General features: G+C 41.7%; 1 protein-coding gene across 4 annotated transcripts in view; it reads right to left on the bottom strand.

The window, feature by feature from the left end:
- The window catches only part of rbfox3a (RNA binding fox-1 homolog 3a), a 274,551-nt gene that overhangs the window by 35,243 nt on the left and 220,309 nt on the right, over positions 1 to 18,999 (bottom strand). For 3 of the 4 annotated variants that reach the window (XM_014010319.1, XM_014010320.1, XM_014010317.1), the window contains 1 exon segment: positions 3,492 to 3,794. In XM_014010319.1, the coding sequence (XP_013865773.1) occupies positions 3,492 to 3,794 (303 nt within the window). 4 annotated transcript variants of the gene reach the window in all.

Consider the following 18,999-nt stretch of genomic DNA (forward strand, 5'->3'; position numbering starts at 1 on the left):
ACTAGCATGGATAAGCTGGTGTTAGCATCGGAGAGGCTAGCGACTAGCACGGATAAGCTGGTGTTAGCATCGGCGAGGCTAGAGACTAGCATGGATAAGCTGGTGTTAGCATCGGAGAGGCTAGTGACTACCATGGATAAGCTGGTGTTAGCACTGTGGAGGCTAGTGACTCACTGGATTGCTAAGTCCCTCGACTGTCCATTGGCATGGATAAGCTGGCATTAACGTTGGTAATTAAAGCTGTCTGTTTCACAGTAATACGTTTTATGTTTAATATTTATGATTGACGTCATGTTGAACAGTGAATTCTGTCTAACACCTGTCAGTGCATGTTGCTTATAGGTTTTGTTTGTCAAACATTTTCGTTGAGAAAGTTTTCTTTATTKAAGTTAGTGTCTAATAAAGTAGTTGAGAATCCCGGCCATGCTAGTTTCTTAGGTCTGAATTCCTGCTTATTTTATCTTTACCAGCTCCTCTTTCACCAATTTTCTGCTGTGTCTCAAAGCAGCTCGTTTTGTTACCATTCCTTTAAGATGCTTCAAGCCTTGCCCCTCCTGCTTCCAGACCGGTTCCGGTTTGAGAGAAAGGGTTACGTTTTCTAACGCTATAGAAAAGTTTTATTTACAATTTAATTAAAAGATGTCAACAATAGAAGGTTTGTTCATCCAGCCTTACATGTTGGAGCAGGAGTCTGACCCAGAACCAGAGTCTGAACCAGAACCAGTCTGACCCAGAACCAGAACCAGAGGAGAATTAAGATGAAGAAATTGTAGTTGGTAAGTCCAGACCTTWTATGGTYATTCCAACACAGATAATTTGGCGTAATAGTTCAGAAAACGTCATAGAAAATAGAGAAAACTGAATGAGCTGTAAAKTCTGACCCAAACAGAATKWAAAGATATCTCTGCAGCACCAGGAGACACTAAACCTTTCTGCCTCCTAAAGACTCCAAGTCCACAACAAAATATATTATGTAGCTAAAGTGGATTTTGCATCATATGTCCCCTTTAAAACTGCTGCTGATCATCAGTATAGTCGGTTTATAGAAGTCAGACAGGAAACCAAATTTAAACCACACCATGTTTTTTAAACTATTGACACAAGTCCCAAGTCAAGGCATCTTATGCATMAAGAGTAAATGCATAATTTAGTTTTGCTTGCTTACAAGCCAGAGCCAGAGGCTGAGTCTCTACTTAGAGTGACAACTGTGTAAACACATTAATTCTCATGATCAGGTAAAAAAAAAAAAAAAACATAACTATGGTGTCCTGACACCGGTCATCACGTCTTATTGTGCAGTGACACACAATTAACTGATCTGAGTGGACAAAATGCATCTCTGAGGCCAAAAGGGGTGAAGGTGCCCGGCTGTCAGAGGGCCTGAATCATTCATGGTGGCAGCATGTCAAATCATCTTCAAGTAAATAAAAGCAAACAGCTCAGGTTTTTTCTGATGCATCTTCAGTGCTGATCTTCACCTGGACTAAAAGTCTGCTTTCAGTCATGAATGAGTTGATTCATTGAGTTGACCCTCACATTTTAACAAATATTATCTCCACCTCAGTGCAGGAGATTTCTAATTATTCTCTTAAAAGCTGAAAGTTAATGTAGGGGACTGAGAGCTCTATTTGCAGCCAGAATTATACAACATTTACAAAAAATCCCAACATAAATGCAGGATACTTTTAATAAATCAGAAAATATGGTATTGGGGGAACGGTGCACTAACTGAGGTGAAGTGTAAAACTTCTAAATGCAACCTTATGTTGACATAATAGAGCAACAATATGGTAACTTGTAAAGACAATTAAAAATGCACATTACAATAATACAGATGGGACCACATGTGCATGTTAAATTATGCAGAAAATAATTTTCTAAATTCTCTTGAAACAATCTGTTGGCACACCTTGTTTAAAATCATATGCAAACACATTATATTGTGATTTATGTGTTGCTTAATTAAAGATACTATAAAGGCTGATTTTAACCTGTAATTTGATGTTGGGTGCAGCCGAGTGGGGCACATTATTGAAAATCTGTAAAACATGTTTTTCTGCAAGGTGCAGATGTTACAATGCAAATAACGCAGAGTAATTTCAGAGGGCGGAGCCATTTGGGGCCTGTATTTATAAGCTTTTGGTGCATTCATGGGAAGAAGTGATATTAAGAATAAAGCTTCCTGTTCTGAGTGCCAGTCAGAGCCTTTAAACAAATCAAACCAAAAGCTGAATTTCTTATGTTTTGCTCTCTACTGGGACTTAGAGATGGAAACAAACAAAATCATCAGTGGTGGGCAGCGCTAACCCAAAAATTAGCTCCGCAATTTCGAAAGCGCTTATGAAAATATTTAGGTCTGCAACTTCAAAAACGCTTATGCCATAGAAAAATTAGCGGAAGCTGCTAAAAGCTGCTTATCTATGTGTGAGCTGTCACTAGCGGAAGCTAATTTTTAAGCGCAAGTTCAATTTGACATTTACTAGCTGGCAACAATTCATGTACAACATATGTACAACACTGCCAACTAGCAGTGTACCATGTACAGCTTAATCCTACGAGCGTCGATTGCTGGGGATGTGATTTCCTGAAACAGAAATTTGGCTCCTGGTGTAAAAATTTAAAAGTTGTTGAGGATTGCTAGTTCAGCTGATTCTTTGTCTTTTTCTTTTGTTTGTTCTAGATTTTTAATTAAAGAAGCATCAATAAAGCAATTATAAAACTGTTTATTGGAAAAATGAAGCGATGCATTCTGGGTACATGACGGATTTGATTTGTGACGGGAAACGAAAGTTTTCCATGTAGTTGCTCCAGCTGACCACTAGATGTCTGCCTAACCCCGTTGGCAGATTGCTTTGACCAATTACGTCAAGTATTGAGCTCCAGCAATTAAACTTTAATTAATTTTTTTTAAAAAGGAACTCTGATTGTAAAGTACAATAAATCAATACATAAAATTTTTTAGTATGGATTACACACATTTACTGTTTTTGCTGGGAAAGGGAGTACTAAACATTGCATTCCTGCTACGTAAACAGACACAAAGCATTGTGGGAAATGAGAACCGTGACCGAGAGCAACTGTCAGCAAAGATGTATACGTTTCCAACAAGTGTGTTTATCTGGGAGGGGTGCTGTTGGATAGATCYCMTGTTGTMATTCATTGACAGTCATACCTTCTGCTGTTAAAGATAATGATGACTGGTAGATAATTAATTAGCGGTACTGCATTTTAATTTTAGAAAGCACAAATCCACTTATGAATTATAAAAATCAGTAAGACCACTAAAGCGCAAACGAAATATTTAGGTCCGCAATTAGRGGATTTGCGCTTTAGCAGACTGGTGCCCACCACTGAAAATCATACATTTACACTCTGCAAAAACATCACATTAGTCAACTTTTGTTAAGGATGCAAAGACAAAGAAGCACAATCAACAATTCATGACATTGGTAAATCAAACAGAATGGTAAAAAAAGAAGAATATATTTTACTTGCTGACAGCGTGTTGAGAACAGTGTTTGCAGATGATGAAGGGCACTGACCGGTGCGGTCGTGGTGGCGGTGATGGTGGGCGTGCTGTTGTCAGTGCCGGCCGGCTCGCTGTGCGTCTGCGTGGGCGTGTACAGGGTCATGGCGTGCTCCGGGACCCGGCTCTGCCCGGTGTAGTCCTGCGTCGGAAGCGGGTGCGGCGCCGCAAATTCTGCGGGGATGCCATTCTGTGGGGGAGGCGGYTACTGGGCTGGGGTGTACGGCTGGGCCATCGCTTCCGGCGGGTTGGTGGCCTCTTGGTTACCCTGCGGGGAAACACAACGAGACGGGAAGTGTGAGAACTCGAGCAGGAATTAAAGTTAAAGCACGTTGTTCGAGTCGGACGAGCTGCGTGAAAGGCAGGAGAGCTTCCTCCTGAGATGGAGGAAGCAACTGGGGAGGGCTGTCCTGCAAAGTGTCTGTGTCAGTGGGGAAACAGCCATCATAGCAGGTCTCAGCTCACATTAGAGAAACCCTTGATCACTGCTAATGAACAGAGTTTATGTTGTAGAGCACGGCTTCGAGTTGGAGGGCCGAGAGTCGGGGGGAATCTCAGTTGCACTCGTGGCAAAGCACAAGAGGAAAGATCAATTAATTGATAAAATTTTGATTAAGGTCTTTGATTTCAGTGACAGGTCTGTTAAAGTAGCAGCTGCTCACTCGTTCAGATCCACTTTCAAACTCGCGCCTCGCTCTCCGAGCTGATACCGCTCACCCCACCCCCCCCATTCCTCTCGCAAAAACTGTCCATCTAAGCAAGTTTTAAAATCTTATATCAGCCAAAAAGTCTTTTTGATCTTGTTTTGAGACTGATTTACTAAACAAGAACTGATTGTGTAAGAATAATAATCTTGTTTTCAGAATGTGTAAGATTATTTGTCTTGTTAGTCTGAAAATTTGACTCAAATTAAGTCAAAACTTTCTGCCAGTGGAGTAAGAAATTTTTACTTGGTAAGATTCTTGAAATACTTGATTTGACTAATTTTTTTCTTATTTCAAGAATCTTACCAAGTAAAAATTTCTTACTCCACTGGCAGAAATTTTTGACTTAATTTGAGTCAAATTTTCWGACTAACAAGACAAATAATCTTACACATTCTGAAAACAAGATGATTATTCTTACACAATCAGTTCTTGTTTAGTAAATCAGTCTCAAAACAAGATCAAAAAGACTTTTTGGCTGATATAAGAGTTTAAAACCTGGTAAGGTGGACAGTTTTTGCAGTGATATTATTTCAATCTTCATCACACCAGTCAGTTTTTTACACTTCTTTCAGGTCTAAAAATACGAGCCATCTGTGGACAAAGAGCACTGCAATGTTTTTTAATCAATTCTCATTGGAGACACATTTCAGCCCTCCTTACTCAAAACAGAGAGGGAGAAAAAAAAGTTGCCTTTCTCTTTCTTTCTGCTTCTGCCATATGCTGCCAGAACTCCCAGTATGTGGTATCTGCACCCTGTTTTTCCCTCTCTGCTCCTGACTTAAGTGATAGATGGGCCCTTGTACTGAAGCGGTTTCACAAACCTTTTGTCTCGTGTGGATGCTTGGGATGATGAGCTGCAGAAATAATGGACTTTTCTGGCTGGTGCACATTGTTAAACTGGGTAATGGCTGGACTACAGAAGTGCGTGTCTTATTGTGGCGAAGCACTAGTCTCTGTGAAGCCGACCTAATGAGCAGAACAGTGAGATCAGTGCTGCTGGTGCGGATATCTATCCCGGCATTAAAAACACAGAGAGAAAAGGTGAGACAATAACACTGCAATCCAATAACACCCCCTGCAAATACCCTCAATCAAATTTAAAGATACAGATCATGCGAGCGCGACGCATAACTCTTTCGATAAGAGAGGAGGAGGAGGGAAAAGAAGCACAATCGCAGCCAGAAGTAGGAGTTTATGAGTGGGGAAAAAACAATAACAGTAAACAGATAGAGAAGTTTCTGTCTCCTCCTTTACAAGCTGACTGGGGATGGTGAGATAGTAGATAAATGTGTTTTATTCCTTTCTTCTTTATTTTGCTGCAGTGGTGTTTGGCCTCTGCCTGCAGATTTCCACAGAAAGCTCGATCTGGGCAGGAGGGTTTTAATGAGAGGAAGCTGAGCAGCACTCTGCTGTAAATGTAGTGGAAATAATTTCACTCTGACGTGTTGGCAAACAGACCTCGGCCTAAACTGCACGCTGCCAATTAACGAAATGCTCCATTATCTAAATGAAAAAAAAGGAGAGAGGAGCCTTGAGAGGGGAAAGGAGCTGACCAGCCTCCTGCAGGAGAACCGGACCCTCGCTCCTGCCTGACCTTACCTCCCACCCCCTTCTAGTTTTATTACACTGTATTTCTGTCTCCTGCGTCTTTACCTCAGTCCACCTACCCCCACCCCCCTTCCCTTTACGCTCTTCTTTTTCCCTCCCTCCTCTCTTTTTTCATGTAGAAACTTTTTTAATCTCTACTCCTGTGCTCCACTTTCCTTCTCCCTCCAGTCATGGCATTATATAACACACTTGCAGCGCGGGGCATCCTAATTCAAGGAAGCTCTTGATGTTGGCAAATTTCGACTTCTGAGTGCCCATTTTTAAAGGAGAACTGGATGTGTTACCTAAAAGAAAGACAAGAAAAGATGCACCTCCCAGTACAAGAGCTCAAAGTATCAGTGCATCCTGCGAGCCGTCGACTGTCCGGCGGAGGCGGAGACATCAGCAGCTCGGAAACAGGAAGTGTGCTGCGTTTGTACATCAAATACTCTTCATGTCATTAAAGAGATAAAAGCTTCTGTTACGTCTTTTATTTGTCAAGACACCTGCCCARAAACTGTCAGTGGTTTTAAGATTCCAGAGAGAAAAGTATGTCAGCTGATGCTAAAGTTGCATTCTTTTTTTAAATAAATTCAATCCAGGTTTCAGACTACAGGATTAAATGAATAGATGTGTGGATAAAATCTGGCATTGCCAAAGGGTTTCACTAAGAGGAAAGTTTTCAGTGTAACTTAATCTCTGCATTTTGGGATGTCTTGTTATTGTAGCTGGGATTCTCCGGATTAATCCTGGATACGGTTGCCTCTTAGCCTGCCTCATTAGTCTTAAAATGAAATTCCTGCATTGGCACAGGAGGCATCTTGATGCAATAGGCAGAATCATTCYTCATTGGGGGGGAAAAACAGAAATAAATAAAAAGAAATACAATAAAAGGCTTTTGCAACGATGAATTGCATCGTCATCCTGCGATGCACTGCTGCGAGCAGAACTGGTGCGGTGCTGTTCACGGAGCGAGTCCGCCCGTGATGCGTACGTTATGATGAAGTCACAATTGTGGAAGCATCATATTCATCTTTTTATCGATGCTGCTTTGTGTCTGCCAGGCAAACAGGTGAGCTCTGCTATCAGCTGATCGATAAAGCAAGGAAAACTAATGATCTACATGTTGAAAACAAAATGAAATTTAAGAAATATGGTTGTTCTTGTCCTCTATTATTAACAATTAGATGCCAATCGAGCAGCGCGGCACATGAATGAGTGTCCAGGCAAACATAAACCAAATTAGATGTGACTTAAACCATTTAAGTTGTAATAAAAATGACAGAGTTGCTGAGATGTGGAGCTACAGGATGTTGGAATCATGTTTATACAAGACCTAAAAGTGCATGGGAACAAACTCACTGTTGACTAAAATCAGATTTTGTTTCCAGGAAATCCCTTTGGTCCTAAAATGAAACTTATTTTCTTAAGAACTCAGTATTTTTTTAAACTCTTTCCCCCCCATCTTTCATCACAGGGAAGCTTTTAGCTTTGCTTTCTTGTTTATTTTCCCAGTTATTTATTCAACTCTTCTTAAGTTTAGAGAGATCTGTGATGTAGTTTTCATTCTGCATCCAGCTCCAGTTCTGATCGTGACATGATCTGAACTRGTTAAACAATCAGGAGCCTTCAAGTGTCTGTTTGTTGGTTGGAATCTGACTCATTATCCTCACTGGGCATACTGGTTTCTGTGAAAGGCCTGTGCTTTATTTGAACTTTAAATGAGTGCAAAGGACTGAGGCCAAGCCAAGCAGCAGAAAAAGCATCACTGCCTGGAGCTTGGTATCGGAGGAAGAAAACTACTAAAGTGCTTCAGCACTATGTTGTTGCTGTTTCAAAGGGCAGCAAGGCAAAAGCAAGTAGGCGGAGAGTCCAGGCCTCATTAGTGAAACACAAAGTAACACTGTCTCTCGTATGATCTTCGCCTTCCTCTGATGTATGTGACAAACGAGTTATTCGACTGGAAATGAACTGGGAGAAGTAAAAAGGCCCATGCAAATCAGAGGAGCGGCGCTCGTCCCACTGCGACCACACGCCCTTTCCTCTGGGCCGAGACTCGGCGAACAGCCTCGGTGCCTAATGAAAAGCCCTCTGCCAAACCGGTCAGGTACGCTCCACATCTCATTCCGCTGAAGAGACTGTTGTTCATTATGGCCTGCGAATGAGCACTGCGAGTCGTCTTTATATTGGCAGTGTTTCTCTACCTGCAGACCTGTTTATGAGAAAAGAGCAGGTCCCTTTGCGACACTTTAATGCCCCCGCTTACATGGCCTGCAGCCATGAGCTGCCTAAACCTCATTCTTATGGGCACGTTGACGAAGAGTAAAGGCAACTGGAGAAAGCAGCCCTTATCGATCTCCCATCCTTTCCATTCCTCTTTTCCCTCCTTCCCTCAATCTCTCCCTTCACTCCTTCTACTTCTATTACTGAAGAGCACAATAAAAACACTATCTCTAATCTTAAGCACTCCCTCTGTGTAAAATTGGATTGGAAACCCTTACTTAAGGAGATCACTTCTGGAGTGGAGTTTTTGTTTTCGGGAGCCAGGGAGGTCAGAGGGTCTTCATCGTGATGCCCACCGCTGAGGGTGCCAGTCTCCGAGAGACTCAGACACTTTCTCTGATCTTAACCCCAGCGTTGATGGTCAAAGCTCTTTTCTATCTCAGCAGGTACAACGTCTTGGCCTTTCGCCAGCAATCCGTGATCCTCTTTAGTAGAACCCGAAGTAGGGGGGAGCAGGGAGGGGGRGCACATACAGGAGCTGTTAAAAAAGAATTCATAACAGCAGAGTGCTGCACTGACTTGAATGTGCAACGGAGGGTCAAAGAGCAACGCAAAGGCAAAATACAGCAGGCGACTAATTGCGTTGCATGGAATCCAGGGGGAAATCACTCAAATGGGAGCAGGCTGATCAATCTCAACGATAGGAGCCGTGATGGAGTGGGCAGCTTTATAGCTTCAGCGCGCTCGCGAGCAGCCAGGATCATTTTTCAGCAGAGGCCTTTCTGCTTTACGTGCTTCCTGCTGTACAGCACTAAACATACATTAAGCAGCTCCGCAGTGTTTGGACGCAATCCACTCACGCAGAMTTGCCGTCACATCCATTCACGGAAAACACACACGGGCAACTTCCGTTGTCAAATTACAGATGACACCACATTTTCTTAAGTGAACCTTAGCGCCTGAAGATTGTTCTCGTCTCATCCAAAGGCTCCCCAGAACAACGCTCGTTTCATTTTAACGACCAGCTGACAGTGACGGCGGCAAACTAGTGACAAACCCTGCGGGGCCYTCTCAGCGCCAGCCCGAGCAGGGTTTATTGTGAAAAGTTAAACAGCAGAGGCCGTCGCGCCGAAAACCAGTTGACGCAATCCAAAGGAAACACGGCGCAGTTCTCTGCCGGCGACATGAAAGCTTCTTGTTGTCCTCAGCTCTGGAGCTGACGTTCGGTTAATTGTAGCCCCGCGTGCAGACGGCTGGGCAAAACAGACGGCTTGAAGTGATTTCTGCAGGCAACTGGCATTCATTTTGTCTTGAAGGCGCATAAATAAAAGCGGTCTAGCCGGGTCCGTTTTAATTAGGCGAACCATGTGATCCTATTCTAAGTCTCTCTGTTAACACTCACCAGAGGCTGCAGCTTGTCTTAATTACAACCCGAGTCCAAGGTGGGCACGGCGAGAGACTTAGAGGAGGTAAACAACAACAAGACAACAAAAACACTTTCAGTGCAGCCTCACATGATGAGCCACATTTTCGGCGCGGTGGCTATTCCCCTCCCCCAGCTCGACCAATTACAGCGCTGCGAGTGAGAGCGAGAAGACGCAGAGACTCAACCCAATTTAATGCAGATTCATCCCCCCACCTCGCCACGGACTCTTCCTCTCCACCACCGTGGGTTTATGATTTCAAACAGGCCGGGGAGCGGGTTATTGTTTTGTCTCACATTTCCTCCCTTTGCAAACTCCCTTCTTTCCATTTTTCCATCTCATTTGTGGGAAAATCAATTCATGAAAATAAACACTCAGTGTCTTCGCTCGGCGTCCAAGTCAATTTAGATTTCACACGCGTTTCTCTGCCGCTCTTTTTCTGAGAGGCTTAATCGTTTTCACGTGTCACATATGTTTCATCCCCTCTAACTTGATTTTTCCTCGTTATTGGGAGCACTTATTTGCTCCGCGGCCCTCGGATGGAGGTATTAGAAGGAGAGTTCATTTTCCTCCATCCCCTTGCTGATTTCTTCATTACGCCGCAGCCGGAGCGCCTGAGACGGAAGCCGGTGTCGAGATGGGACTGCTCTTAGCGGCGCGACTGTGAGTGTTACTATACCTCAGAGACGCTGCAGCGCCTCTTAATAAACAGAGCAGACAGAGGATCACTTTGAACTCTGGTGACATGTAATGAACCTGTCTGTCTCAGCCACAGTGCTGTCTGGGCTCAGGCACCGCCGAGTAAGAACACAGATAAATAAATAAACAAACATAAAAAAAAACAGCACCAAATAAGCCCGGAAGCCCCGTGAAAAAGCCATCAGTTCCACTTGGTTAGACTCGTAGCGTTTTGCCAACACCATAAGAGGAGATAATTGTCGGTTTCAGTGCCGCTGCCTCTTTTGTTGCATAACAGATATTTACATCTGGGACTAATTACTTCACACTGGGTGTCAAAATCTGGATTAACTTGTGGGAGGCATCCAGTTTGGTGTTTAGATTCGTTTATGGGAGAGAACAGACAGCGTGCTCCTTTGACCTCATCAGAAACACAACACACAACTTTTTCATCTACTTCCCCGCTGATTTTTTCCTCCTCCTTTTGTTCCGCCGATGTTGTCAGAACAAAGTATTATTGGCGTAGATTCTATTAAAAATCCTCCCAAACTGAATGGCTTTTTCAAGATTGCTATTGATCACTAAGATAAAGAGTCAAAATAAACCAGAAACCGATAACTGAACAGTGGGATGTTCTGACATTCTGCTCWTATAAACCCATAAAGCTGCTCCAGCGTGTCGTCACACCACCCTCTCATACAGATGAGTCTTCTGAGGTTTCCCAGGAGATAAAAATGACAACATTTGTTTTAGAATCAGCTGATTGTCATGCTAATTCAGTTTTTTCCCCCTTCTTGCCTGTGAGGGTTATGATACAGGGGCCAGAGTTTCTCGTGGGGACAAAATGTCATTACTTAAGCATGCAGGAATCTCAACATGACATTCCTTGACCGCAGTGACAAAGGCAAACATATGCAAATGTAGGAGAGTGCCACTCTCATTATGACCCTGTCATGGAGAGTTTGACACCTCCCACTGGACCCCGAGCATGTTAGCAGGAAGAGGAAACTGAAAAGGCGAGATAAACGAAGGAGGAGGCCTGATAATGACTGAATACTGGGAGAAAAAACAGGTGTAACACAGCGTTATCTTTTCATTCTCTCCAATGACTCCCTTTGTGTTTGTGGCTATCTCTCTGGTGTCCACTGGCCTATTTGCATTGTTGATTTTTTCTCTTTTTTTGCCTTCATTTAGCTCTGAAAGGAAGGACAGGTTTACAGGAAGTGTGTGTGTGGGGGGATCTTTGAAGTAAAACAGGCGAGTACTCGCCGCTGTAGCCAAACTCATCTAATCAGGGGGTAATTCCAGTTATTAAGATTTGAGAGATAACTTTGATTCATCACAGTCCATCTACCCCGATCCGTTAATCACTGTCACGCTAAGCTCTTTTTTAGTCATCCTTTTGTTTCCACTCCCTCTGGCACACACAGAAGGGGAATAGGAGAAAGAAGAGAAGGAAAGGGAGAAGATATTAACAATATTAATGACCCGTGATTCTCGTCTCTTTAATGAGAAGGGTTATTAACTGCGATTATCCATGATGAAATGCTGGTAACTCTTGAAAGCTTGAGAAAACTTGTACAATCACTTGTCTGCTGATTCGCTCCTGTGATGTTTAAAAAGAAGGTGAGGATTGTGAGAAAGTGAAGGCGGAGGATGAAGAGGAGAGGGGGGAGGGGAGGAAACTGGAACGCTCACAGCAGGAAGCCCGGAGGAAGGCTAAGGCAGTCTTTGGAGTCCCCCAGTGCTGCTGCAAGTTCAGAGAGTTAAAATCTGCCTCCTTCACAGATTCAAAACCCTAAAGTGTTTATCCATGTTTTTAAAATAAAACCCTTTGGCGCAGCGTCGCCCTCGTCGTCTCTCCTGGTGGCTAACGAGTGGACCGGCGTCGACGCCCAGTCGACCCGGTTGACGCCGCTGAGTGCCTGTTTGAACTCTGGTGCTGTACTCACCAGATCCCTGATGCAGCATTTCCCCAGCTCACCCCTTCTTTTTTTCATTCCAATTATAGGAAGTTGCATGCCTGTGGAGTCCCTGTCGGCTTCATATGATTCCCTCAATGGAGGGGTGGGGGGTGGGGGGGTGCTGTCTGGTGAATCATTGATGTGCAGTCATACTGTTTCATTGCACATCTGTGTGTGTGTGTGTATGTGTGTGTGTTTGGGGGAAGAAAGGGGTTAGCAGGAGACAGATAACAATCCTGAATTATGCATGTTCATCCATTGCGAGGAGTTGAGGATGGGGGGTGGGGGTGGCAGCGACAGGAATGAGCCACACTCTCTTATCCCGGGGGACAAATTTGGATAGAAAAGAGCTGGATGTAGAAGAGTCGGACCACCACGGGCGCTACCTGACCGCTTCAGACGCCTCTCTTTAGCTCGATGAACCATTCAAACTGTGACTCGTCGGAACAGAAACCTGCAGGTCCAGTTGCTGACGCCGTGCTTGCCAACAGGTCGGATTATTTGTTCGATACTGTTTTAAAGGCATTTATGGGAATTTAAAATGCCTGGAACATGCATGTCCACGAATACAAAAAGTCAAAGAAAATATATTTATATTTAAGCAACTTGGCATAATACACATGATTTGACTCACTATGTCACATAATTGGCATATTTTTTAAATTTTGCTCAGCTAAAGTGAAACAGGAAATGACATCAAAGGGGAACTCTTTGAGAAAGAAAACTTCCTGGTTTTTGTTTATTGAAACAATTTTATTTGAACTCTGACTCTCTCATCTCTCTATGATAGTGATTAAAATAATCTAAAGAAACAGATTATTCTCTACAGTCTGTGTTTACATTCAGACATTCCCCTTGACATCACTTCCTGTTCCTTTACATGTGATCTGATCAACTGTTCATCTCAGTGGCATGAAATATTTTTTACAACATGTTATCTTTCCAAAAACACATTCATATTTATAATAAAAAATGATGTCACAGGCACTTTAAAGTCCCTCCTAAAATCCCACAGTACCAGTGAAACACCTGCTGGGCCCCATTTCAGGTAATAATCCCATTTCTACATGCCAGTGCAGCTCTCACGTTGGAGAAATCMGATTGTTTGCATTACTGACCTGTGGAGCAAAGCAGTCTGGGAAAAGCAACAGCCTTGAGGCTTATTAGATTCAATCAGTCTTTCATAAACAAAAGCCTCACTTTTTGAAAAAGGTAAGAAAAATCTTCTAAATGCAGGTAAGCGAGCACTTTGTGGACACACTCCATTTATTCTCCCCAATTAAATCTCTTTAATTGGATTGAGGGCTGGCACCTGGTTTACACTCTGTCAACCACACAATCCACAATAATTGATGCCAGAGCTGGTGTGTGCGTGCGCACATGTGGGATGTGTGGCGATGTGCTTGTGTGTTGGGGAGGTGGGGGTTTAGAGCATGTCTCACTACTCCACAATTTCGCTTGGATCAATTTATCAATGGCTGCCTCGCTGTCCAGCAGGGTCCACTGCACTGAGATGGGAAATGCCTCTGCAGGTTGGTGAACACGCCACGAGCAGAGCTGCAAACTATTCTCATTTCACACGACAAAAAAAAAAAAGTTAAAAGGTAAAAAAAAATTGTTTCTCTTTCTGGGAAGAATCACTAAAAACATGACATTTTGCTACAATTATTCTATGAATCAAACTTTAAGAGCTGATGACATCTTTACACCGTAAAACCTTTCAACAAAACAAGTTAACTGGTAAAAGTAACGTGCAGTCAGCTGGCAGCAAAACTGAACAAAAGAGCAAAGAGTGCAGAATGTGGCATACATATYGTTACTTCTACACKCCCCTCCCTCAACTTTGASTTGGTTCAGTCCAACTCTTTAAAAGACAGGTAGCTGTTAGCTCAATATTCAGACAACAATCAACTATGGAAATGAGACACAAAGTCTGACTTTTAAAGCTTTTAAATTGTTCTTTTCTTTTTACGAACCAGACAGGATAAAGTCTCAACACTGAGACCTCACTATTTAGGAGCAGTATAATTTTTTCAAAGTCTATAATAAATTTCTTTATGCTGATCTTCTAAACATCAGCTCYGTGTAGACAATGACTTGGGTTGGGATAAATACAGCCTAAAAACAAAGGTTCTATAAATGTCTCCATCTGTTTTAATGTTTAAATAAATTGTGGCATTTTTATGGGATAAATCTTGTGCCAGCAGGAACTGAATTTGAATTGCTCAGATGGAATCTGTATGTACATAATTTGAAACTGAACGCATTGGTTTGAAAATTAATTTCACTAAAATGAAACTGAATTTAAAGTTTTGAATTTGAATTAATTTGCTGTGAAACTGTATTTTGGTTTATTAAAAATTCAGTTTGTCTACTTTCACTTTCAGTTCCATAATTCAGATTTTTGTGTCACATCCTGGTCCTTGAGAAAGCCAGGCAGAGTAATCAAACACAGATCCACAGATTTATGTTTCACTTCGGTGAAGCTTCCCTTCTGTATGTAACAGAGTTGATGCAATCTCCTGTATAAGTGACAAAAACAGACAGTTATTTTATTGCAGTGATTAATTTTACTTATATGAAGAAAATGTTACATTTACATCACATCATGGATCACATATTGATCAGACGCTGCTGCTGACTGATCCATGATGTAAATGTAACATTTTCTACATATAGGTCAAATTAGTCACTACAATAAAATAACTGTCTGTTTTTGTCACTTTTACAGTGGATTGCATCAACTCTGTTACATCCAGAAGTGAAACATAAATCTGTGGATCTGTGTTTGATTACTCTGCCTGGCTTTCTCAAGGACCAGGATGTGACACAAAAATCTAAATTAAGGAACTAAAAGTTATAGTCAAACTGAATTTTAAATAAACCAAAATACAGTTTCAAAGCAAATTAATTCAAATTCAGAACTTTACATTCAGTTTCACTTTAGTGAAATTAATTTTCAAACCAATTTTCAAACCGATTTTTCAAATTATGCACACAGATTCAATCTGAGCAATTCAAATTCAATTCCTGCTGGCACAAGATTTATCCCATACATTTAGTCTTTTTTAAATATATTTAAATATTTAACAAAATAACCTTAATGATAGCGCATTGCAGTGTCCACTAAGCAGCATTTATCACACATTCAAGTGCTAAAGACTGCAAAATGAGAACAATTAGGCTGATTCAATCTCAAAATATTATTTCCAGAACACAAACAAAAACCTTTAAGTTGCCAAAGAACAAAACGTTCTTTCAGGTCAACCAGAAGTTGAGTTTCCAGAATGAAAAGCTTGGAACAATTAGTGTAGCACATCTATATCCAATTACTCAATCAGTGAGTAATCAAAGATTTTACAGCTGCAGCAGATCATCTTCATTTCGTACCTGCGTAAATGTTCTTTTGTTACTTTAAAGCAGCACATTCACTGATAGACGTCGTTTTTAAACACATGCTAATGCGTCAGATTTCCATACAGTGCTGTGAGCCCCGGCACACACGTGAATATGCACACCTACAGAATCTGGAGCCTGTGCTGAATGCAAATGCTGGCGCTGAATACAAATGGTGTGCGCCCACATGTGGAAACAAGCAGAGATACAAATCCGAGAGATGCATCACGGCGCTCTGACAGCACCTTTAAGACACTTTGAGAAACGCCCGGCTCCTGAACGCCGCCGCCGCACAAATGGAGAGAGGCAGAGACAGAGCGAGAGGGAGGCCAAGGGAGACCCGACACAGTAAATAAAAATACAATTTCCTCCAGTGACATGCCCATTCTGTTGGAAGCCTGACTCTAATTATTCTAAGCACTTTGAGGGATGGCTTTCCAACACATTAATCTACACATCCCACTCACCCATCCACAGCCGATGCACTTTTAACTACCTGAGGACGCCCTGAAACTCAACCTAAAAACCTCAGGAAGAGGAGATTGACTTTGTACAGTTATCGGGTGAAGTGCTTTGCCTGAGTGAATCTTTCTCTAAATCTCACAACACCATGCAACAATTTTCATTTTCAATTTCAAACTGCACATCTCTCCTCCTGGAGAAAAAAAAAAAAGATCAAACCGAACGTACGTGTTGCCGTGAAGCTCAGAATAAGTTGGTGAATTTGTATTACAGCGTGCTTGTTTTCCTCTGGGCAGGAAAGCACTCGAAGCTCGTTTGAAACCGAGGTGGATCGATAAATCACCGGGGACCATCAATCTATCAATGAGCTTTATCGATACGCTCCGGCTGAGGCTCCTCCCACTGCGAGGGGAGGGGAGGCCARCTTTGGTAAGAACATGTCGGGCAAATAACAGCTCTGTCCACTTGTGCTGAGAAGATTGATGTCGTCTAATGTTTACATGTTGACTCGAGCTGTAACAGAGATACACAGAAGGTCCTGTTTACATGTAAAATAATTAATGCACACACGCACGCACACACACACACACGCGCGCGCGCGCACACGCTTGTACTGACAGATGATTTAAAAGACGGCTCACATTCTGTTCATGTTTATCTGAATCTAAACAAGATCAAACTGTTTTTGAAAGAGCTCTCCTCCCTGATGGAGGCTGGATATTTGGCTTTGCTGCACTGAAACTCTTTACAAACATCTGCCCCCTTGGCAAATAGATCAGTGTTGGGTGGGGGGCGGTGTGGGGGCAACACAGAAAACCAAGCAGAGATCCATCTTCCCTAATTAATCACCACTCGTTTTTTAAGTACAAAGTTTTAATAACGGGGACTCCAGCTGCTGTTTTCCCCTGAAAGTATTTAAACCCACTCAGCTGATATTCTTTATTTCTCTTACTGAAACCTCATTTCACTTAAATGTTCTGCTGCTGGAAACATGCTAAATCTTTATTATTCTACTGAAAACACATTAAACATGCTTTTACAATTTAAACATGAAATACATACAAGTAGCTTTAGGAGTTGCAAATAAAAAAAAACTTTAAGGCTCAAAGTGACACCTTTTTCTGTTTTTTTTTAAACAAAATAATGAGTTTAAATCAGGCTTTCACTGAGAGGATGCACATTTGTTATCAGAGACACCAGAAACCTGAAATTTAAAGACATTTCAACTAATTCCTCACAGTGGCTTCAAGCACAAAGTGTTGGCAGGTAAAATAAGCTCTCACCACCTCCAACCCACGTGCCCTTCAGCAAAGCACCCCCCCCCCCCCCCAAAAAAAAAAAAAAAGAAATCCACCCCAACTTAATCGAGCTGCTCGAAGGCCACAGGCAGAAAAGTGAGACTGCAGCGAGAGTTAACATGCAAGAGTGTGTGAGAGCCCTGCAGGGCGATGCCTGAAAAAGAGGTTGCACACTCAGCAAACACGCTGGATAGGAAGAAGGGGGTGAAAAAAAAGGGAATGAATGAATAAACAAGCAGCCCAGAGAAATAAATAAATAAAGTTGTCATGTTTTTATTCAAAGGGAAATTACTACAGTTGAGGACAGAGTGCAGAGAATTTGTTTCTAAAACTAGTGGCTTGAAAACATTGATTTGCATATGGGYAAAAGACGCAGCTGCATCCTTTTTCATTCAGCCACATAATCGAGGATGAGACTTGAAGGAAAAGGAGCCGCTTGTAAACTGAGAAAGAAAAACACAAGAGCGTTGTAGTTTAAGAGCTGGACTGAAGGGACGTGAGAGCAAAGTGTCCAAACACACAGTTTCTTATCGGCTCGCTTTTTTATTTGGATTTCTGTTCCCTGAGCCACAAGTGATCAGGAAGAAGTCTGCGTGTCCTGATGGAGACATCACACTAAGGTTATTATTGTTKTTGTTATTTTTTTATTATTATTAATTTCAGTGCAACACTTTCAGTCAAGTCAGTTCGAACAAACCATGTACCGAATAAAAAAATCTTAAATTTAAGCTGATTTTTAAGTGATATTTATACTTGATCAGACAAATGATTTTAGTAGAAGCTCAAACTAAGTGATGCATGGAGTAAAACAATCTTCTGACTGTGCTGATAAAGTTAAAATTTCAGTTTCAAATGAGTCATTTAAAGTGTATTAAATTTCAGAGCTCTGCAGCACAATTAGGAGTTGGAGCCACATGAAATTTAGTTTGAACTTAATGTCGTTGCAAATATCTGAACGTTTTTGTACATGCTTGTCAGCACAGGAATGCTGGCCTGTCATAAATCTACAAGACTGACAGTTACACACAAAAAAATCAACAAAAAGACAACGTGCCGCAGGCTGCGAGGAATTTATCTTTTCCAAAGGAGACATTTTTTATCCTATGAGGCAGATGGATTGTTGTTTAAGAAACACATCCAGCCGAACTTTGGCTCCACCTGATGCAGACTCAAGTTTTCTGCTTCGGTTTGATAAAAGAGCTGAAGCCACCTCAAAAACCTCAAGTTTTATAATTAATAGTAGCTTTGTTCTTTTTTTTATCTTAAAAGAAAATCAGAGTATGATTTTTTTATATTTTGATTAAAAAGTGATAGAAAACTAAATGTTAACATTAAAATAATTAAAAACACTGATATTTATGGATCAAACTGGGTAGGTGGTTAGGAAGACAGGAGTGGGTGATAGATCAATCGATTGATAGATAAATAGTAGGGGTGCAACAATACATGTACCCATATCGAACCGTTCAATACAGTGCTATAGGTTCAATATACAGTATATGGAACAATACAGATTTTTTGCATTTATTTTATCAACATGTCTTCTGAAGATGCTCTGTGTTGAAGGATCACTTTGTGTTCGACTGCTCCACCTAGGCTGCACTGTGGAGCACAGATCCACTGAGAAATTTGCTGTTTCAGCAACATTTCATTTAAAAACGGTACTTTTGAGATTAAAGAAATGTTCATAATTAATTTCAATAAATTACAAGTTAAAAGGGAAATGGACATTTC

The sequence above is a fragment of the Austrofundulus limnaeus genome, unplaced genomic scaffold, assembly GCF_001266775.1.
Source record: "Austrofundulus limnaeus strain Quisiro unplaced genomic scaffold, Austrofundulus_limnaeus-1.0 Scaffold67, whole genome shotgun sequence".
NCBI lineage: Eukaryota > Metazoa > Chordata > Actinopteri > Cyprinodontiformes > Rivulidae > Austrofundulus > Austrofundulus limnaeus.